At 38.1% G+C, this 20,924-nt stretch overlaps 8 protein-coding genes across 8 annotated transcripts; 2 read left to right on the top strand and 6 right to left on the bottom strand.

Moving 5' to 3' along the window:
• On the bottom strand, window positions 1-1,432 carry LOC129804735 (uncharacterized). The gene is made up of 5 exons (XM_055852296.1): window positions 1,169-1,432; window positions 928-1,096; window positions 708-871; window positions 486-627; window positions 1-419 (listed from the first exon to the last, which is right to left on the bottom strand). The coding sequence occupies exons 1-5, from the start codon at window positions 1,302-1,304 to the stop codon at window positions 38-40; spliced, it is 993 nt and encodes a 330-aa protein (XP_055708271.1). The 5' UTR covers window positions 1,305-1,432; the 3' UTR covers window positions 1-37.
• Window positions 1,433-5,280: 3,848 nt separating this feature from the next.
• Window positions 5,281-6,168, bottom strand: LOC129804733 (ATP synthase subunit d, mitochondrial). Its single transcript, XM_055852294.1, has 2 exons — window positions 6,041-6,168; window positions 5,281-5,933 (listed from the first exon to the last, which is right to left on the bottom strand). The coding sequence occupies exon 2, from the start codon at window positions 5,922-5,924 to the stop codon at window positions 5,394-5,396; it is 531 nt and encodes a 176-aa protein (XP_055708269.1). The 5' UTR covers window positions 5,925-5,933; window positions 6,041-6,168; the 3' UTR covers window positions 5,281-5,393.
• Window positions 6,169-6,480: 312 nt separating this feature from the next.
• Window positions 6,481-12,853, bottom strand: LOC129804732 (GTPase-GDP dissociation stimulator vimar). The gene is made up of 3 exons (XM_055852290.1): window positions 12,688-12,853; window positions 11,314-12,497; window positions 6,481-7,654 (listed from the first exon to the last, which is right to left on the bottom strand). The coding sequence occupies exons 1-3, from the start codon at window positions 12,692-12,694 to the stop codon at window positions 6,965-6,967; spliced, it is 1,881 nt and encodes a 626-aa protein (XP_055708265.1). The 5' UTR covers window positions 12,695-12,853; the 3' UTR covers window positions 6,481-6,964.
• Window positions 12,854-16,384: 3,531 nt separating this feature from the next.
• Window positions 16,385-17,390, top strand: LOC129804730 (survival of motor neuron-related-splicing factor 30). The gene is made up of 2 exons (XM_055852288.1): window positions 16,385-16,533; window positions 16,597-17,390. Exons 1-2 carry the CDS (start codon window positions 16,492-16,494, stop codon window positions 17,305-17,307), a joined length of 753 nt encoding a protein of 250 aa, XP_055708263.1. The 5' UTR covers window positions 16,385-16,491; the 3' UTR covers window positions 17,308-17,390.
• On the bottom strand, window positions 17,325-17,901 carry LOC129804731 (U1 small nuclear ribonucleoprotein C). The gene has a single exon (XM_055852289.1). The coding sequence runs from the start codon at window positions 17,809-17,811 to the stop codon at window positions 17,392-17,394; it is 420 nt and encodes a 139-aa protein (XP_055708264.1). The 5' UTR covers window positions 17,812-17,901; the 3' UTR covers window positions 17,325-17,391.
• Window positions 17,902-17,966: 65 nt separating this feature from the next.
• LOC129804720 (lariat debranching enzyme) lies at window positions 17,967-19,536 on the bottom strand. The gene is made up of 2 exons (XM_055852277.1): window positions 19,315-19,536; window positions 17,967-19,244 (listed from the first exon to the last, which is right to left on the bottom strand). Exons 1-2 carry the CDS (start codon window positions 19,509-19,511, stop codon window positions 18,032-18,034), a joined length of 1,410 nt encoding a protein of 469 aa, XP_055708252.1. The 5' UTR covers window positions 19,512-19,536; the 3' UTR covers window positions 17,967-18,031.
• A 163-nt stretch (window positions 19,537-19,699) lies between these two features.
• On the top strand, window positions 19,700-20,489 carry LOC129804727 (transcription factor BTF3 homolog 4-like). The gene is made up of 2 exons (XM_055852287.1): window positions 19,700-19,978; window positions 20,067-20,489. The coding sequence occupies exons 1-2, from the start codon at window positions 19,700-19,702 to the stop codon at window positions 20,280-20,282; spliced, it is 495 nt and encodes a 164-aa protein (XP_055708262.1). The 3' UTR covers window positions 20,283-20,489.
• Window positions 20,490-20,533: 44 nt separating this feature from the next.
• Window positions 20,534-20,896, bottom strand: LOC129801061 (39S ribosomal protein L36, mitochondrial). The gene has a single exon (XM_055845820.1). It carries the CDS (start codon window positions 20,894-20,896, stop codon window positions 20,534-20,536), a length of 363 nt encoding a protein of 120 aa, XP_055701795.1.
• Window positions 20,897-20,924: the final 28 nt, after the last annotated feature.

Here is a 20,924-nt window from a genome sequence, read left to right as displayed (position 1 = left end):
TTTTTTGCTTTTGGAGTTGTAATTTATTTTAGGTCTTTTAGGTTTTGCTGTAGAGCCTTTTGTTGATCAACGTAATTACTTCCATTGCAACCTCTTCGCGCTGTTGTTCCGGGAAGCGTCTCAGTTTGTTCTCAATAATGCTGAGATAGGAACTTGTCAGATCGTCTTTTTTTATTTGAGGTTTTGTCTCTTGAGGCTCCTCTGATACTTCAGCAAATTCCATCTCAATCAACGGTTCTTCTGGTTCATCGTTTGCAGTGGTCAAAGCGGAGGGACACGGGCTTGGAATTGGATTGGCATCTGCTTCTTCTGACGCTTCTAGAGCTTCCAATTCCTCTTCTTCTTTAACTGATGATATCATCATGTCATCATCATTGGAGTCCATGTTGTCATCGCAGGTTTCTTCATCTTCAGCAGGCCTGAAAGATTTTATTCAAGGTTTAGAGTGGAAGATTTTACAAGTTCTTCTTAGCTAAAATTCATACTGCTTTATCTGCACATAGTCCCGCAGGAATTCCATGTCCTCATACAATACCCAAGGGGACTTCATTGGTCTATTCTCATACATCTTCTTCTCCCTGACGTACTTATCCCGGATACTCTTCCATCTGACCCTGACTTCTGTAACTAGATATTCAAATGGGATTAAATGAAGGTTTATCCAAGAAAAAGTAAAACTTTTACTCTGTGTTACTTGGGTCACTTACTACTCTTGTCCATTTCCTTGGCAACTTCTTCCCAGATAGGCTTAACACCTTTATAGGTTTTGCCTTTTGTTTCGTACAACCGCTTACGTTCCCGGACTAGTGATATAAGTTTCTTCTCTCCAGATACATCCCATTTAAAACTTCGTCCGTTGCCCCCCTGAATCCTAAGGAAAACCCAAAAAAAAATTACCTAGCCCAAAGAAAAAAATCCCAAACCTACCCTAGAGGTCTTTGAGCTATAAATTCCTTGAGGAATTCCAGTTCATTGTAGTGCTTCCAGCCAGGAGTAGGATATGAAGAATCTGAAGAACCACCACCTTCTCTCATGTTTCTCAATTCCCTGGCATATCGGTCCCGGAATGTCTTCCAACGTGTCTTGGCTCTGGTAACTTCAGGTATTTGAAAATAATATCAAAAATTCAATTATTCATTCAAATTCTAGCTAGGATTTCCTTCCTTACATTTCATTCCCAGCTCCTTTGCAATCCCATTCCAAATCAGCATTTTGAGATCCTTGTTATTGTAGTTGTTGCTGTTTATGTCGTACAAACACTTATTCTCTCTCACCATACGAATTAATTTCATGTCCCTACTCATCTTTGGATACTTCCAACTTATCTTTTATCCTTTGAGAAAAATTGAGAAAATCTTCAAAATCTCCTTTTGCGTCGCGTTCAGCGCGTGCGTTGCGTCAGTCGCGTCAAACTGACAAACGGATTACAAAAATATGGGTGCTATTCTTGGTAAGCAAACTTCGCAACTTAAAATCTATTATGCCCGTTATGCCAATTCAGATGAACCAACGGAACCAACAATTAACGGAAAATTCGTTTTTCCGTATTTTGGACAAAAACACGTTGTCAAGATTGCTTTTTAACCCTTTAAGGACGATTGGAACACCAGTGTCCCATAAAGAAAATAATTTTTCTTGACTTATTTTTTCTTTATGTTTGTACGTAATTGCAAAGCAGAAGGTTGAAGGAATCTAGGATATTTTTTGCCAGTCTCCAACTATTTGCTAGCTAGGTAGTAAATATTTAAGATCAAAAATGGCGATTTTTTTAATTCTAAAATTCATATTTGATTTTATTTATTTTTTATACTTCCAATTTTTTTTAAGCAAAACCCTTTTGGCAATATAAACTACAATACTCATAAGTAATATTTTTCATTAAAGCGAGAAATATTATTCATTAGTATTGTCAGAAAAATTACTTAAATTTTTAGGCTATTTTTGTCCCTATCGTTCATAGAAGCACAAAATACACCGAATCAAACTCTGTTGGACTTTCAAAGGTTAGATGTAAGACTTATCATTAATTATGTTTCCCAGTTTAATTTTTATTGTTGATTTTCAGTCCGTAAAAGTGTCTCGTCGTTAAAGGGTTAAAGTCGGTGTGGAATATCAGTAATTTATGAGTTGGTTTGAAATAGAAATTGGTGAGTTATCTAAGAATTTGCGACTAGGAAGAACACCAACGATCGGCAGTGTTCCTCGAATCGTTAGGTTATTACCATATTGTTGCACCAATTCAAATGAATTTTCGAAAATTATTAGGTACTTTTTACCATTTAACTCTCACAAGAATGCAGTGCATTAGTTAAGATTTAATTTAAAAAAAAAAACAATTTTCCATGAGACGCCTAATTAAATTCGTCACGATCCGAGATACAGAGTACACAGTTGCAATTAAATCTATTTTTTATTAATTTATTCTAAAAATTTAAAATTGATATGCACAGATATAGTTAAATGGATCACTAATATACCGATTAGCATACACAAAAATACCAAATAATATTTTGAAGCTTATATTCGCAACTAAATATCGAGCATGTCTCTTAATATAAAGATATTTTTTCTATGATGTTACAAAAGATGGGTCAAAGTGAAGCTTCACAGCACAATTGCTTTAAAAAAAGTTCTGTGTTCAACACCGACAATAACGAGGAATTAGCAATTTCAGTTAATGTCTGAGACAAATTCCAACAAAAGCTTGATAGGGGGAAGTGGGGCAAATTGAAACTTGAGCACCTTTAAAATTGGGATTTTTCACTTATTTTTTTTTAATATAAAATTGAGCCTTATCGCCCTTATTGTGATATAATTTAGCTGCACAAATAGATTGAGAAACTAAATTACTATGATATAGCTCAGTTCCACTTAAACATAGGAGAAAATCCCAATTTCAAAGGTGCCCCACTTCCCCATTTGTTGTGAATCTATCTGTTTCTATTTGTCTCGATGAGTCTACTGATCTAACAGGCGAGAATCAACTTTTGATATTCGTTCGTAGTGTTCTTCCAAGTGGAGAGACATTTGAAGATATGTTACAACTACAAAATTTCGCATTAAGAACAACAGGATTAGACACTTATAGAGCTGTAATGGCCACTTTGGAAGAATTTGGCATTACTAACAGGCTGTTCAGCATCACAACTGATGGTGCTCCTTCACTGATTGGACATGGATTCATTATATGGTCTCACTCACGGGTCGCACGCTTGAAATTATGCCTGGGCTAAGACTTTATCATTTCTTGCTTCATAAAGCCGCGCTATGAGGAAAGTTTTAATCGGATCTACCTTCCATCAAAACAGCCATATCCGCATAATTAATTCCCTCAGAAGAGGACATAACTCCTTGACCCAGAGAACATTAAAGAGGTATTTGAAAGAATGCAATGCCAAACATAAAGACCATCTGATGCATACAGATGTGCGATGGTTATCCCGTGGTAAAAGTTTGCGGAGACTGTTCGATTTGAGGGCAGAAGTAACGTCGTATTCAACGCAGTGACATTAAGGTATTCTCACAGTTTTTGAAGTTTTGAAGGGGTAGTTTCAATTTTTGCATTTTTTCTTACTTCTTTGAAAGGAGTGAGATAAAACTTAATGTCACTAAAGCCGTACACAAGTCCCACGCTAATAAAAATCATTAATTTCGTAATTTTATTAAAAAAAAACATTCTAAAAAATTATTTTTAGAATTTTAGATTAGCAATCCAGGAGTGAAACTGCCCCGCCTTATGGTGCTATCACACTAAGATTTTCTCAATTTAATGTAAAATTCAATTGAGCCAATTGAGCATTATAAAATTTCTAGAATTTACTTAAAAATCCTCACGTCCGGGACACATTTTGCAAGAAATTTGCTCAATTTTAAATAGTGCCGCGATATTTTTGATTGTGAATGATTCCAGGAAATATGTGTTAGTACTTAAAATGTCTTATAAGTCAATTGTGATGCTGTTATGCAGAAGGATCCCCAAAGCCAGAAGAAAGGGTTGTAGGCAAAGGGGCTCATGAAGAGACTCTCATACAGTCTTGTTGAAAATCTGTATGAAGTGATCGCAACTGCGATTTCTTGACACAACAGTTTCCTTCGAATTGCTTTGGATTTGGAAGAACTCAGCAAATTACTCCCGATTACTACAGCTTCACTCGCGTACAAGTTTGTCACTAATCACTGTACTTATTTTATTTTTTTTGGCCACAAATAATAATTGATTACGAGTAAATAAATTTAATAAGAACAATTTGATTCAAAAACCTACTTGTTTAACTGCAATAAAATTGAAATTAATGATCAATTTTAACCATTTTAACATTTTAATTTGCAGAATTCAAATTTAATTGAGCTATCACATTTATTCTATTCTATTTTAGCATGTTTAAACATATTTTGGTGGGCCAAGTATTAGCTTATATCAATAAATAAGTGAAAATCGATCCATTCAAATGATTTTTAATGCAAAATAACGCATAGGAACAATTCATCTGAAAATTAAATTGAATTTACAAATTGAAAAATCCTAGTGTGAGCACGGTTACACAATGCGATTGGAATATATCCAGTTTTTCACAGGTCAGTGAAGAATTAAAGAAGTCGGCAGCTGATGATTTATGGAAAGATATCGAGTTTTTTTTAGTGATATCACTGCTCACTTAATGCCTTAAAAATTAAAATACAGTGCCCGCTCTCTAATCCGGATCGCCGTAATCCGGACGAGTTATCGACGGTTACCTTTAAAATCATTTTGAGGTTATGTATGCATGTGTGTTCAGCAATGAGAATGAATTATCCTGTGAAGTTTTTGTTCAATAAATGAAGTATAATAGCATAGAATTCTCTAATTTTGTCCTTTTAAACTTCTTTAAAACTTTTATTCTAATTCTCGGAAAAAAACCTTGTATTATATTTTCAAGACGTTGAACAAATTCAAAAAATCCATCCGGATTACGAAGCGGACATCTGTCAAATTGTCTCCCAATCATCCGGATTACAAAGCGGCCACTGTATAAGTTTTTCTCGTTTTTTGTATTTTAGATTAAAAATCTTTAAATTAAAAGATATTTAATCTTATATTACAGATCTTTTAATTAAAAGATCTTTAATGTAGAATTGCAATCTCAATTGCTTTTATTTCTTGCAAAAAGCGCAAGGAATATTGAATTTCAAAAAAATCACAGAACGATGATTTTTCTTATAAAACCAAATAAAATTACTTTGGGGAATACCTCAAAAATCTGCTTCCCATTTTTCCCATCCCATCCCATTAAAAAACAAGGATTTTTTTCACTATAGAATTTAATAGACACACCGCGGCTGATTGAAAATCTTTACAATTTGAACAAACGCAGCCGGTTCAAGCTAATCACATCCCGGACAGAGCCTGCTGTTGCTTAGTGACCTCCAGAAGAAGCTGGAGCATCCTTAGCCTTGTATCCAAGCTGCTCCTCGGGATTGTGTGGCCAGAACGTGGGCTTGTTGAGTGGATCAATGGCCAATTCGGGATAGGCATCGCGGAAGTCCTCCATGGTCATCTGATCGAATGGCAACAGAGACTTAAGATGAGCAATCTCCTTCTGATATTCAGCAATCCTCTCATCTGATGCCCTCTTGAACTCCTGAATCTCCCGCTTGACATCCTGCTCCTGTTTGTCCACTTCAGCTGAGAATGTGTCCTCGGGATAGGGCACCTTGAGGGCTTCGTACTGCTTCTGGAACGTATCCACAAGTCCAGCCACCGGAATGGCTTGCTTGTAGCGAGCCCAGTCAATCTTTGGGGCCTGTTCGGGATTGGCCTGAACACTCCTCAAGTACTTATCACTCTTGGACTTGAAGGCGATGAAATTGGGACGCTGGGCAGCTGGAACTCGCTCAGCCAGGGATGCCCAGTTCACACTTGATTGTGTAACACGTCTCGCTGCCATTTTTCACCACTGCAAAATTTACACCGCAAATACCACAATTACTACTCAATCTACCCACCAAAAAACTACTGAGACCACTTCTCAGAGATTCAGAGTATCCTCTGAGCAAGAATTACCTGTAAATTACTAGGGATTTATGGGAGAAAAACACCTTTTTGTCTTTTTCTCGCCTTCCACCTGAGTTACTTGTCAAGTTCACAGAAAATTCGATTGCAGCGCTCGACTGTATTTTTCCGGGAAGTTTAGGAACTATTTTGAAATTTTAACAGATATCTCTTAATTTTAGAAACCTAAATATCGGACATATTGTATTAAAAAAGTGAAAAACTTACCAGAAAAATTTAAGCGAAACAAATTTTCACGAAAAACAAACTTAAATTAATTTTGCATGGCTTACAGAGTACACAAAATGCACTGATTGCTATGATTTGTGAATATTTTTTTACTCTCTTAAAAGTCTCTTAAAAAAGGTAGTCTCTTAAAATAGAACTCATCCCAAGTATCACTTTTTTCATTTATTGAAAAAAGAGATAAAAAGGAAAATAAAACAATAACATTTTTATTCTAACTCTGGACATTTATTGCAACTATTTATAGGATTTTCGATGTTTCAAAACTCTTTCAATTGAAAAGGATTTCATTACAGTCAAATTTCTAATTTATAATGAAGAAATATCAAGATTTTTTTTAAGAAGATTAAAAATGGATATTATAATACTTCAAATTGGGGGGAAATTTCTCTCTGAAAAGCATCACATCCTAATAATTTTCCATCAATTTCAATTAAATTTCTATAGGATTTTTCTTCTGTCTTTAGTAAATATGAGAAAAAGTTACAGTCAAGTTTTTCTTCTTTTTTTTGTTAAATTTATAGAGATTAAATGCAAAAATTGTTTTTTTGTCTAACACTGAAAATCACTACTTATAATCTTTTTTGTTGTTGTTATTCTTCTAAGAATCTCTCACTGGGTTAGAGAGTTTTAAAAAAAAATATTAAGGAGAAGCATTGTAATCATAAGTTACACTCACCTGACCAAATTTTACAGTGTGCAGTATTCCACGATAATGGGAATGGACTTGACCAGTTCGTCAATATTGTGCTGTGCCATGTGCTTCACGAGTGCATCGGACTTCCTCAGCAGAGCCACCACTTGTTGCAGATTCTCCACAATCTCCTTGGTCATGGAGTCAGCTCGCGTGGAAATGAGCTCAGCCAGTCTCCCACCCACATTTGCAGCCACCAGCAGGTCCTCAATGTCCACAGAATCCTCAGAAGCCGCGGAATTCCTGCCACTGAACACAATCAGCAGGATACTTAAGGCAATTAGTGACTCATTCTGCATGACTAGGTGTTGTGACGTCAGCATCCGCACCATGCACTCGACAGCGCCATCTGTGCGTGCAAAATGCACCAAGCTGCTGTGATCGGCGGTAGAAGCTGCAGCAGATGCCCCATCGTGTCGATGGACAGCATATGCATGCTTTATCAACCACGCCATCAGCCTCAGACTCTCACCCGTGACACCGGCATAATCCGTGGAGTTGCTCCACGCTACCAGTTGCCGAATGAGCTTCTCATTGGCCAGCAGCTGCAGCGCTAGCTTCTCCTGACCATCCACTGTCATCCGCAGTGTCCCCAGTAGCTTAAACACTACCCATGGGGCATGGATGTCCAGCATTGGCAGAAGGATATCCACCACACCCGCTTCAATCACTGCCGTCTTGTTCACCTGCAAATCCCCAAAAGTTAACCCCATTAACGGAGCTTCCACTAGCCAAATGAACCAGATCCAAGGTTTGATTCTCACATTAATCCACTTCAGTAAAAAATAAATAAAAATAGAGTTGGTCACCAAAATTAAGACGGCGGTGGACGATGACTTAATGCACTAATTATTATGCCCAACGCACAATAACTTTTGTTTGTAAACATGTTTTCAAAATTTTCTGTAAGTATGAGCGAGATGACTAGATTTAGATCTCACTCACTCTCATTGAAATATCAAAAACATGTTTACAAAACAAAAGTTATTGTGCGTTGGGCATTATGCTCTGTTAGGGCCTCGACAGACCTGAGGATTAGCCGAGAGACGGCTTAGCGTAATTATATTAGAAATAATCGTCAAAGTATTAGATGAGTTCATATATTCTGTCAGAAGAAGAGGTTGAAAGTTTGGAGTGGTATATCTCAGCTTCTGATGAATATAATTGGATGACTGAACTATTGTTGGAAAGCTTGGTTCATTAGCTTTTAGAATCTGGTATACCTAATCTGCTATGGATAAACTATGGTCATCCAGAACCATTTATGTCGAAGAAGACACATTTTGCAACATCTTTTTTGGCCCTAATACATTTCTATCATTTTCCACTAAGTCGTCTCTCGGCTTAAGTCGTACGTGTGTGTCCCAGGGTATTACATCTGTCAAAGAATCAGCAAGAACGGGGCCTTGAAGGCAATTGCGTGGGATCGCCTTGGCCGCTAGAGATTTCTACAATCTACAGAATCCTCAGCGTTCCTGCTATCGATCAATTCCCTACGACCCCTACGATCCCCACGATGCCACAGTGGGGCAGAATAGCCAAAAACCTGGCAAAAAATCGATTTTTTTCTCGAATTTTTGAAAACTAACACCGCCAAATGATAGTTGACTAGTATCCTCATTAAACCCCTATACTCCTTTTTTTTCATTGAAGTTATGGTACCTTGAAATATTACACCAAAGTTGACCTTACATTGCGATTTTGTCGATTTTATATGGAAAAATAGCATAGGAGAAGGTTTTGAAGGTTCGTATTAAAAAAGGAGTCCAAGATTTAAGATTTTTTACTGAATACCATACACACCGAATCAATTATATCACTATATCAAAAAAATCTCTTACTTATTGGGTTCATAATTCTGCCCCACAAAATTCCTGGAAGTCCTTGGATTTACCTCAACAGGATAATGAAAATGTAGCGGCATTTTTTACGAAGGTGCCCTGGTTAACTCAGCTTCGTACCACTTTTTCCCACCTCTGTAGGCCTCATTTTCCCCGAAAACATTACACCGGACACAAAAATTTGGGCATCACTACGTAGATGGAACTTTCATCTACTAGTTTTCACCCTTTGTAGGAGGTATCACGCATTAAAAATCAATTTTAAGCTATTTTTCTAACACATGTTTTCTGTGTGACACTCGGAAAACCATTTTCCCTGCATTCTGACAGTCAGTTAAGAGCTTGGTTAGATATGATTCTCTCATAGTCACACCTATTGTAATCCTCGGATTTTCTCTAACACCTCCAATTGATCTTACAGAACATATTTCGGACGTAACTGATTTCAAAAATGGCCAGTCACCAATTTAAAGTGAAATGTGGGAAGTTCCACTTTAAAACAAGGAAAATTGAATGAGAAATACTCAAAATACATCGAAGTGGCAATTAAAGAATCACATCTACCATAAGCTAAGCAGTCTAGTTTCATCACTGCATAAATCAGAAAGTAGTAATCACACCTATTGTAATCCTGGTTTTTTCTCTAACGTCTCGAATCTGTCTTACAGAACATTTTTTGAACATCAGTGATTCTTAGAATTACCAGTGATTAATTTAAAGTTAAATGAGGAAAACTCCGCTTGAAAACAAAGCAAATTGTATGAAAAATGCTTAAAACGCACCGCATGGGCAATGAAAGAATCACACCTACCATAAGCAGATTCAGGCTTAACCCATTCCTTACCATGGTATTATACATCATACGCAAATTGAGTGATTTTAGATTATTTATTCCAGGGCAATTGATATTCGAATTTATGTCGGGAATGGATTTTTAGTTACTTTAGTCCTTCAATTACTTGGAAAAAATGGACCGACAGATATGGGAATACATTTTGTTGTTCTTTTCTCGCTTCGCATGAAGTCATGCAAAAATTTTGCTCAAAATGGCGGACGGAAAATTCGACATCCCTTCGAATTTGTTAAAATTGGCCTTCATCTTCTTCTCAGATTTGAATTCTGATTGCCAATTTGTTTTCTTGGATAGTTACTCTATCTAAATCAATAGAGTTTGCAATAAATTAATGTACAGAATTTAAATTCAGTGACCGTTAAGACGCGTGTTTGAGGGCGGCTCCCCGTGCCCCCATAATGGATAAAAAATTTTTCTTTTCAAAAAATTCATCTATTAATCTGTAGGAAACTAATCCCAAAATATGAACATTCTATCTCAAGTATTTCTGGTACATTGACTGAATGGGTTAATGTTTAATTTGACAGAAGTGAAATAAAAACATCTGATGAAATCTCATTTTGATGGGAAAGTGCGTGTTTTCCTTCGAGATTTTAGTGAAAATTGTATAATAAACCCATTTTATAATGTGAATTTATTCAGTGGAATCTCTGATGAGTCAAATATCCCGAGCGGCATGCACAGTGTGACCCAAAACAGTGATGTATTCTCAAATTCGGTGGTCAGTAATTTAGAAAGATGGTTTTACGAAGCTGCAAAATTCAATTTTCCTGAGCTGCAAGGGTGGTAATTTTTATGAATTTTCCTCCTCCTACAAAAACGACCCTCTTCAAGCAAAAGATTTTCACGGTAAATATTAACCCTAATAAACCCTCTATAACTTGGAATAGTTGCTTTTTCGAAAAGACACTTGCAGTGTACAAAAATGCATAAAATATTACACATCAGAATTACGATTTTAGGCCCATTTTTTATTTTTGCCTTTTGGGCCCAGGAAAAAAGTCCTAGGCTTCCAATTTTGTCAGGAAATGTGAGATGTAGGACTAGCTTTTAGATTATATGTCCATGGATGAAATTCATTTAGTAACTTGGAAAAAATCAACTTTTACGAAGCTGCAACATTACGAACGTGCAAAACCTTCCCCTACTCATCGAGCGCGTCCCAGGTGGCGGATAGGAAACGGTTGTAGTTTGTTTGGAAATAGCTACGGGATCATATCGTCGTACGCGTCGTGCGATTTTCTTCATTTTTGGATATGCTTTAGAGATTATCCAGGCGAACATTTCGTCCATATACGAAAATACCGTTGAATCTTTCCTAATAACGGTTTTTCAAGGTCAAAAGTTAAAAAGACACTAGAGTGCGCATTTATCAAGCGAATGGGGTCATGTTTGGGGTTTTTGGAAAGGTCTTGGAATTTCTGATAAAACTAAACCAGTTCTAATCGGTTTTGAACCGGTAATGGACCGATTCATAACCGATAACTAATTTTTATGAGAAAATTAATTTTATTATTTTTACTGGGGTATTTTTTGAGTGATTTATGAATCGGTTCAAATCGGTTAAGAACCGGTAAATGGTAAATGATCCGAAAGTACTTTTAAAAAAATAACGACAATTGTCAAAAAGTGTGAAAAAGAGAAAACTCACCTTGGGTATCACGAGATTCCGCAAAGTGCTGAGCAGAGCATGTTGCAGATTCATGTCATCGTTCCTGCCGTTGTTTTTGGCCAGAATGCCCAGCAACTTTTGCATCACATTGCTCTTAACCATGTCAATGCAATGGCTATCAGTCCGTGCAAAATTTCCCAGTGCCAGCACTCCAGTCGTCACCAGATCAACATCCTCTGCGTCCAGCCAGGCCTCCATGTTGGCCAGGAAGGGTGTGGAGTACAGGTAGTTCATTGATTCGTCACCCGTGAGAATAAGTACAATGAGATCACAAGCGGACTTCATAAGAGCACGAGCATCCCTGCTGCTACTCGCGAAGGTTTTGTACTTTTCCAGCAGCCGATAGATGATTTCGCAGAGTCCCTCCTTGGCCAGCAGCACCTTCACATCGTCATTTTCGGCCTGATAGTGCAGCAGATCCAGGCAGTGTTCAGCCAGGTCGGGATTCGTCGAGGCAGACAGAATTCGCACCAGACTCTGATTTAGGGGCGTACTGAACTTGAGGTCTGGCACATTTTCAGTGAGAATACTGAATGGTGGCAGCGTATTTTGTAGCAATATTTCTGGGAAGGGCATCCTCTGCGAAGCTTCCACAGCTGTAGCTTCGAGTTTATCCAAAATACCCAAATCCATGGCTTTCTTGGCATAGTCTTCGCCTCCGAGGATAAAGTTTGAGATAACTCCGCACCTCACCTTGAGAAATTGCTCACCACATGAATCCTCAGTCACCTGGACATCGAGAAGTTTAATAAGATCCGCAATTCCCTTCAGTTCAACCACAATATTCCGGGCTGTGTCATTCAGGTAGCAAATGTTTCCCAGAGCCCGACAAGATTGCGTCACCAGGACGATCTTGTCTGGTTTGTCAGCTTCGCCGATGAACTTGAGCAGGAGCTCAATGGTTTGCTTTGTGGTGAATCTCTTTCTCTGTTCTGGCGTTTTAGCCACATCGGCTATGCATTTGGCCACTTGACTCCTCACTTCATCACTGTCCAGTGAACTGGATGCCAGGAGATTGTACAGAGGCTCAGCTAAGTCCACTTGTTCATAAATATTTGGATCTGCTGCAGAGATTTTGGCCAAAAGTGGACTCGCATTCTCACCATCCTCCAAACTAATACCCTTCAGTTCTTTCACCAGGTCCTCCACGAGGTTTTCATTTGCTGAAAGACATTTCATCAAAAAAGAATCAATCAAAATCCTTCAAACAAACAGCAATTTAAGCTGAAAATTCCCGGGAAAACAGATTAATGGCTTTTTGTTTACATGACGGGAAAAGCCATTAGTTTTTTGTACCCCAGAGAAGAAAACGCAGAAACACGTGGAAAATCAACTGGTAGATAATTTACTTACTTGCCATGGTAATTGTGAGTGATTATTTATTGCATTCGTGTTGAATTTATTCCACTAAACTAGAGAATACAAAAGAAAATGTAAGAAAAGTCTCACAGAAAAACATAAAACACCCCAAGCAAAAAAGAAACAATTTTGACAGTTGCTCAATTGCCCGGCTGACCACGCCAAGCTAAAACAAATTGAGCAAAAAATGGAATAAATTTATGATGGATCCGGAATAAATAAAATTGTAAATAGCATTCCTTTTTATTTTATTTTTTCACTTTTTTAAGCTAAAAATGAGCATCAAACAATTTTCTAATAAAAAATGTACATTTGAAAATTTTCATAACTGATAAATAAAAAAAATCATAAGGACAATAAGTTTAAAATCAGTTATGATATTGTGAAAAAGTCTCATGAAAGACGCTAGTTTTTTTTACACCTTTGGAGCCAGAAAACAGTAGCTGTCTCATCATGAAATTGGTATACAAAAAAGGCAAAGAGCTCCAATCTAGTAATACTTCCTAAAAATTTTATATCTTCCGAATAATAATAATGTAGTGCTCTTTCAAAAGGGTTGGATTTAAAATGTCAATTCTGGGGTTATGTTGTTGTGGATGTGGATGATTGAAAACCCTGTACTGCTTGATGAATATCTATTCTACATGCAATATAATCGTATAAAATGAAAAGAAAGTATGTCACTATGAAGATTTGTAAGAAAGTACAGACATTTGATTTAAAGTACAATTTAATCTCACATAAATTCCGTTTGTTTTGATTAAGGTAAAATGCCTTCAAGTCGACCAGTTCTCAACTCGGCTGATGGAGTTATTTAACCAATTTTTTTTTAGTCAATTTCCAATACATTTTCATTAAATCGTATTATGTATACATAAATAGACCTTATATTGTTTACATCCGAGCTCGTTGAAGCAACATTTTCATTTTCTCGTAGACTGCACAGGAATACGGAATACCATTACCGTAATATAAATGCTTCATCCGCGCTCCCGTAGTTTTAAGCAAAGGAAATGCATTTTTTTTAGGTTTTATCACATGTGAAAATGTTTCCTTTCAGATATCTAGTTCTTAGCACTGGTAAAAAAAATATACCTGTTGCCATGACCCATGAGGCATGAGATTTAATCCCGAAATCTCTATTTCGAGCTTGTTATAGTAAAATAAAAAGATTTATTATTAAACACCTGATAATTACTTATTTTTACTCTTCTTTATATGAAATGGGTTAGAGTCAGGTACTTTTTTGCCACCTCAATTAAAACTCATTAAAATCACATTTTAAAAGGATTGTGAGTGAAAGGAGCTACGAAATTTATGATACCTGTTACCATGAGATTTAATTCCGAAATTTCTAATTTATTTTAAACTTCTTATAGTAAATTAAAAAGATTAATTCTTAAATCCCTAATAATGATTTACTTTTACCCTTCTTTATATGAAATGAATTATAGTTAGGTAGTTTTCCGCCACCTCAATTAAAATCACTTTAAAAGAGAATTATGGAGAGGCATGATTTTCGATTGAATTTGGTTTCAAATAAAAATGTGCAAAAAATAATTTGAAAATACCCTTATTATCATTAAGTTAAATAAGTTAACTACTTAATAAGTTAACTGTTAAATAAGTGTAACTTTAAGCTGTTTTCGAAAGCTTGCTGTGTCTTAAAATTGTTAAAATTCAATTAAAAGCAAGTCGCAGTAAGTAAGTGGCGAAAAAGTGTTTACAAATTGGCGAAAAGTACTGAAACATGCATTGTTGCAGAAAATATATTTTTTCAACTTGATACCCACAAATTCTCGGAAGATCTCCTAGATCAATAAAGCAAACAATGCCTTAAAGTATTTGTACAAAAAATTCATCGAGCTAAACTTATGGAGAGAACGAGCTAGAACATTTTTTTTTAAGGAGCGACGTCAAAAATTGAAAGATATAATTTTTTAATTGACGTTTTTGGTCAAGAAAACTGGAGTGGATAGTATTTAGTGAAGAAGTACAGTTCTAGGGAGTGTAAAAATAAATTTCCATGATTAGTGACAAGCTCGAACCTGAGGGTATCTTTCAGTGAGTTCATCTTGAACTTTCTTTTTAGATGCCCAACAATCGAGAGCCGCTACAAAAAATATTGGTCTACAAAAGGAAGAGAATATCTGTCCTGATTTTTTTGGTGGGCCCCATGCAATTGGATATCTATTTAATAATAAACCATAAATTAAAAAAAAAACCTGAAGTGAATAAATTTATTTTACAGTAGAGTTCCTCAAATTTGAACAATATTATCATAAATGTAACAGAATTCATGCAAAATTCACTTTTTCTAAATTAAGAAAAATATCTTTAGAGAATTTTATCAATTGAATTTGTGGTTAAATAGGTGGAATTTCTTGAAGAAATTAATATAATCCGACAATATTGAGGAAATACCAGAGAAAATTTGTTCTTATTCAGACTCAATGCAAAATTTCTTTTAACCTAACCTCATATTTTACATTTTCAGGAGTTCAAGTTTGAGGAACTCGACTGTATTCAATTTGAGGAAAAATATTTTATATAAAAACTGGCACAGATTTTTTATTTGAACGTCTCCGTGGTATTTCTCTGGGCAACATTTCATTTAATTTTGATTAAAAAATAATAAGAATTTCAAAGGTTACAGTAGACTCTAGCTCAGAGGCGTGCAAGAACCGTTTGAAACCGAACAAACGTTAACTCTTTCCGGACCGCAGCATATGCTGCAAGCCAATTTCACAATTTTTTAATCAAAAATATCTAAGCTCAGGAATTAATTGAGGTCCTACAAAAAATATCTTACATTTGGACATCCTTATAGTTTGTAATCATCCAAAAGAATTGAATTTTTCTCAGTTCTGAATAATTAAAAAACACTGTTTTTCACTGAATATTCATATGCTGCTTTGGGTACTCAGAGTCCCAAAAGAGACGAAAGAGTTAAATGGAACTTGTACAATAAGGGTCCAAACGCTACCTGAACAAACTTATTTTGACGTTTATTCGGTTTCAAATGGTTCTTGCACACCTCTGCTCTAGCTCAATCGGCTCTTTTTCAATCGGGTACAAAACTTTGTTGGCGATTTTCACGCTTGATTTTGAAGGAAATTTGTTCAAATTCACTCTAGTGTCTCTTGTTTTATCGTGATTCTTTATATTTGAGCGCTTTTTTGGGGAATTTACAATAATTTTGATACCCAAATCTCTCGATAATTTGGAAGACATTTTGTCCCATATGCTCGATTGAGAGAGAGTCTACTGTATCAAAAATTTTATGATGGAAAAAGTTTGCACTCCACCCTAATTTAAAGAAAAATTTTAAAACTGGAAAACAGGCGAAAGGGTAGAGTAGAAGTAGGAGGAGTCAGTACTTTGGGCCGGTCATTAAGCATTTATGTCCTCGGTGCTTTAACGGACGAAATAGGTGGGGATTGCACCTATATAAGGAATCATACCTCGAGCGAATAATACAGTCTGAGGTTGGACATCGATTAGTGAAGAGGTGAAAAAGAGTAAAAAGTCATCAAGTGGTTCATTAAGTGAAGGTCTCTTTGATTCTAAACTGTGGTCAAAATTTCTGTACAAAAAAATTCTTGTGCTTGTAAAATAATTCGCATACACTTTCGGTACTAATAGTAGTACTGTTTGATTTTTGTTGGCTGCCCCCTAAGTCGCACCCTGGAAACGTTTGTCAAAAATTCTCAATTGTTTTTGTAAACGTTTCACTGGGAAGCGTGAAAATCCTTCGAATATCTGCTTTTCTTGGACAATTTCTCACAAGAGCCAACCATGGCAGATGATCTCCAGAATTACAAGCTCCAGTTGCAACAGGTAGAGTTGTGATTTTCAGGAAATTGGCCGGGAATATGAATTAAAATGGCATTGTTTTTCCAGGTGGAAGTGGCTTTGCTGTCGGATCCGGAAAATCAGGAATTGCTGAAACTCAAGAAGGATCTGGAGGAGGTGATAGAATTAACACGAGATCTGATAAAGACACAATTGGAGGAACAGAAAAAATCCTACATAGGACCAGATACAGATAAAGCTACTTATGGTCAGTTTGAGGATGACATTGAGCAGGTTCTGCGGGCTGCTGAGCGTGTGCAGGCAGACGAAGATCAGCAGAATAAATGGAAGATTGGAGATAAGTGTCAGGCCAAGTGGACAGAAGATGGCCAGTACTACGATGCGACAATTGAGGGAATAACTGTGGGCGGGGAAGTCAGTGTTATTTTCGATGCATATCAGAATCGGAGCACAACGACTCTCAAGGAGCTCAAGGAGCGCACCACACGCAATGAAGTATTCCCGTCGAGCAGTAGCAACAAGAGGCGTCATCCAAATCAGAAGGAGTACTTGAAGAAGAAGAAACTGAAAAAGCAGCAGAGATTTAAGGAATTGGAAGCTGAGCGTGAGACCGAGAAGAACAAATGGCTGGCTTTCACGACAAAAAGCGCTAAGAAATCTGGATCAGCTGGCATTCCAAAGAGCATCTTTGCGTCTCCGGACAATGTCAATGGGAGGGTAGGAATTGGAACCTGTGGGGTAGCCGGCAAGCCCATGACCGAGACCAAGACCTGCGAAAAGTGGCGCAAAGGTATCTAAAAGAAAAAACCCACCTCTATAGATAAGCATCCGGATGTTTTCTTTATTCAAACAGAAAATAAAGTTGGAATTTACAGATAAAATTTATGATTGTTTCATGTGCGGGGGCATTGAGCGATATTGACCAATTGGGGGAGGTCCAGCCATCATTCCGGGATTCATTCCCATCGACGGAGGCATCATCATGTGAGGATTCATCATCATCTGAGGCATTCCCGGAATTCCAGTCATCATACCCTGCCGCGGAGGCGGTGCAAGGGTGTTGGGCGGCGGGATGGCTACCCCTTTTGGTGGGGGCTGTGCAAAGGGATTCTGGACAATCTTTCCGGCCTTGAAAGCTGCTGTTGTGGCATCAATGAGACTCTGTGCTTGCTCCTCCATCCACTTCTGATAGTAAAACTTTACATTGTCCTTGTGTTTGCGGCCCGTGCAGTGAGTCTTTCGCACGCTGGGGGAGTCGTGCGTGAGGTACGTGTCACAGTAGTCGCAATAGTACTTTGGCATTGTCTTTTTTCCTCGTGAAAATCTAAGAAAATTTAATTTTTCCACGCACGATGGCACGATGTAAACAAAAATACCAATGTCTTCTTCTTCTTCTCTGGAACTTTCCGTGCGACCGCAGCGCCAGTGGCTATTTTATGAAATAAAAATAAAGCAAATTTTTGCTCAAATTCAAATTTATTTTTTTTTGTACAATTTATGGCCAGGATTGCATGGAATTTGTTCAGGATTCCTCAGGAGTGGAGTAGAGAGCTTGATTCCGACCACGGAATTTCTTAACTGGTGGAGTTACACTGACATTTTCCGTGGAGGTTTCCAAGAGATTGTCCGTTGTGTTGAAGCTCACAAAGGTATCATTTTCCTCATCTTCCGGGAGCTCTGTGTCTTCCTGGTCCTCCTCAGCTTCTTCATCATCTTCCGTACAGATGCTCTCATCATTCCTAACTGGCAGCTCCACGGCAGAGCCGAGATTTAGAGGTTGCTTCTTGAGGATCATAATCAACCGGAGAGGATCATCAATTCCCAGAGTATCGCAGAATTGCGTTGTCTGGGGATTGATCTGGGCTGATGGTTGATTGAAGGCCCTCTGGTCGGTATCCGGGTTGAAAGGAGTCACAGTGGGAACAAAATTCTCAGGAATACTCAAAACGCCGCCAAATCTTTCAGCTACTGATGCTTTTTCTTCCTCCGTTGGGGTAAAATTGAAGCGTTCAGATCCTCCAGGACCTGGCATGTAGTTTGACACTGGCTTCACGTTCAGCAGATGGTTGGTTAAATGCAGAATTGTGAGCCATTCCAGGTCATAGCTAAGTTTGAGATCTTTCTGGGAAGAGACTTTCCCGCCAACATCGAGGATCTGCAAAAATCTCCTTTTTGGAAGGCACTTGTCCAGGGCCAAGAACTTTGTCACCTTCTCATCTTCGTGCTTAACCACAGCTGAAAATTTGCAGTGCAAATGTGCTGCAAACCAATAATCCGGCTTCAGGAAGTTCAATAGATCCTCGCAGGTTTCATTCCCCAGAGTATTCCGCTCGATTTCTTCGCGGAAAAATGGCTTGAAGCGCATCAATTGCTCACCATTGCCATGATTGTAGATCCCACGGGGCCAATCGTGCGACAGGCAGACGTCCAGGTGGCCAGAGAGTTGCTTCATCCGGAATACCTCCAAGTTTCTGATGTGATAGACACTCCTGACGGTGCTGTCTGTATAGGGGGCTATTTCAAAGTGCCCTTTGTGGTAGTCATGACCTTTATAGATGCCTGAGAGTCCAGCTATCCGGACATCACCAACCGAAATGACTCCTGCATAGCCCAAATAGTAGATATTCGGGGCTACCCAGCCCCCATACGGCAATTCCTGCAGATAGTTTGATGCCTCATGATTCCCTCCGATGAATATCGTGAGAATGGGGGCTATCTTCTCACCACTGTAGTACCTAGAAGCATCCACAATATTCCCCTATGATTAATTTTCAGTTATATTTGATTATTTTCCCGGAAATTTACTTGTAAAACGTGCAAATGTCACGATATTTTGGCGGGACAGCCATACAATTGAGATCTTCGAGGTTTCTCGTTGACTGAAAGTCTCCACAGCATATTAGTAAGTCCACTTTGATACCTTGTTCCTGCTCTATATGAGCCACAGTATCGTAGATCTTCTCCAATTCTCCGTGTGCACATCCTTCCACTGCGATTTTCATGATTTTTTCCTCTTCCTCGTGTTTGTAAACAAACTTCGACCGGATGAGATATCATGTGCTCACCGCTAGAGGCGCTGTGGGAAACTGGTCGAATTTGTCAAAATGGTCGTCGAAAGCTCATTTTAGTTGCGAAAACGCGTCCATATGTTCTATCTCGGATAGTTTTTGTGATATTTGACCTGGTGAAAATGAATCCTGACAAGCTTAAGAAGTTGCAAGAGTCGGTGAGGATCGGGGGCAAGGGTACACCAAGGCGCAAGAAGAAGATTGTCCATCAGACGCCTGGAACAGACGATAAGAAATTGCAGTCATCGCTGAAGAAACTGGCCGTCAATACGATTCCCGGAATTGAAGAGGTTAACATGATCAAGAATGATGGTAGCGTGATTCACTTCAACAATCCCAAGGCTCAGGCATCACTGGCTGCCAATACCTTTGCCATCACCGGTCATGGAGAGAATAAGCAGGTGAGCTATTGCGTCTCAATTCGAAGGTCACGAGGGGCTAACCACATTTTCCGCTGGCTTCTCTTTGTTTCCCGGACACTGCGGTTAGATTGTCGATATGCTGCCAGGAATTCTCACTCAGCTCGGTCCTGAGGGACTCAATCATCTGAAACGTCTGGCCAATGATGTGGTCTGCAATGAGAAGCTCCTCAATGAAGAGGAAGATGTTCCAGAACTTGTGGGCAACTTCGAGGAGGTGGCTGAGAAGGAGGCTGCCACTGTTGAGGAGGTCACAAAGAAAACTGAAGAAGTGACAGTATCTTAGACAGGAGTTTTTCAGGACAATAGACCGCTAATATTTTTTTTTAGAAATCCGAGCGCGATTTTTCGATGATATTCAGGAGGTAATCTCAAGATTTGCTCCTCGAAAATTATACATATTCAGCATTCCTTTCAGAAAAACAGACATTTTATTGTATGGCCTTAGAATGCCTTTCCGGTGAAATAAATTCCAATATTTTTTTCTGGTCAAGTACAATTTTTATTTCTAATTTTTATATCCTACATCCCCTACATCTACCATTCCCGGACTTTCGATTGACTGGCATGGGTTAGGATCCAAGTATTCTTATCCTTCTTCACCATGGACATTTGCTTGTGCCGTGGATGGGTCTTGCAGATATTATAGAGCCTTTGCTGGCGCCAGACAAAGAAACAATCCTTGCAACGTCTCTTAAGGCGCCCTTTTACCTTGAAACCACAAACCAAATTTACCAATGGGCTTCCCTGAGTGGCCAGCAATTGCCCTGGAGATTGTCTAAGCACTGTATTTTGTCCTGTGGCATTTAAAGGAGTGATCTTGGGCAGGAGACTATGAAATGATCTTGCAAATCCAGGCAGAGCCAAACGGAAAAAATTCCCACTTAACGCAGGAAACATCTGTGAATAATAAACAAAATATTAATCA

Source organism: Phlebotomus papatasi, chromosome 2 (genome assembly GCF_024763615.1).
Source record: "Phlebotomus papatasi isolate M1 chromosome 2, Ppap_2.1, whole genome shotgun sequence".
NCBI lineage: Eukaryota > Metazoa > Arthropoda > Insecta > Diptera > Psychodidae > Phlebotomus > Phlebotomus papatasi.
The sequence above is the reverse complement of the archived record's forward strand: the minus strand, read 5'-3'. Positions and strand labels throughout refer to the sequence as shown.

What these genes read in the sequence shown, in the direction of transcription:
- LOC129804732 (XM_055852290.1), bottom strand. An exon ending in GGAATCTCGTGATACCCAAG is followed by an intron (nt 7,655 to 11,313) that starts GTGAGTTTTCTC and finishes GGGGATTTGCAG; the next exon opens with GTGAACAAGACGGCAGTGAT.
- LOC129804735 (XM_055852296.1), bottom strand. Translation starts at nt 1,304, where the DNA reads ATGAGTAGGGACATGAAATTAATTCGTATGGTGAGAGAGAATAAGTGT. An exon ending in AAAGGAGCTGGGAATGAAAT is followed by an intron (nt 1,097 to 1,168) that starts GTAAGGAAGGAA and finishes AAATACCTGAAG; the next exon opens with TTACCAGAGCCAAGACACGT. An exon ending in CAAGGAAATGGACAAGAGTA is followed by an intron (nt 628 to 707) that starts GTAAGTGACCCA and finishes TTGAATATCTAG; the next exon opens with TTACAGAAGTCAGGGTCAGA.
- LOC129804730 (XM_055852288.1), top strand. Translation starts at nt 16,492, where the DNA reads ATGGCAGATGATCTCCAGAATTACAAGCTCCAGTTGCAACAG. An exon ending in ACAAGCTCCAGTTGCAACAG is followed by an intron (nt 16,534 to 16,596) that starts GTAGAGTTGTGA and finishes TTGTTTTTCCAG; the next exon opens with GTGGAAGTGGCTTTGCTGTC.
- LOC129804720 (XM_055852277.1), bottom strand. Translation starts at nt 19,511, where the DNA reads ATGAAAATCGCAGTGGAAGGATGTGCACACGGAGAATTGGAGAAGATC. An exon ending in GACATTTGCACGTTTTACAA is followed by an intron (nt 19,245 to 19,314) that starts GTAAATTTCCGG and finishes GGATGCTTCTAG; the next exon opens with GTACTACAGTGGTGAGAAGA.
- LOC129801061 (XM_055845820.1), bottom strand. Translation starts at nt 20,896, where the DNA reads ATGTTTCCTGCGTTAAGTGGGAATTTTTTCCGTTTGGCTCTGCCTGGA.
- LOC129804727 (XM_055852287.1), top strand. Translation starts at nt 19,700, where the DNA reads ATGAATCCTGACAAGCTTAAGAAGTTGCAAGAGTCGGTGAGGATCGGG. An exon ending in GTCATGGAGAGAATAAGCAG is followed by an intron (nt 19,979 to 20,066) that starts GTGAGCTATTGC and finishes CACTGCGGTTAG; the next exon opens with ATTGTCGATATGCTGCCAGG.
- LOC129804731 (XM_055852289.1), bottom strand. Translation starts at nt 17,811, where the DNA reads ATGCCAAAGTACTATTGCGACTACTGTGACACGTACCTCACGCACGAC.
- LOC129804733 (XM_055852294.1), bottom strand. Translation starts at nt 5,924, where the DNA reads ATGGCAGCGAGACGTGTTACACAATCAAGTGTGAACTGGGCATCCCTG.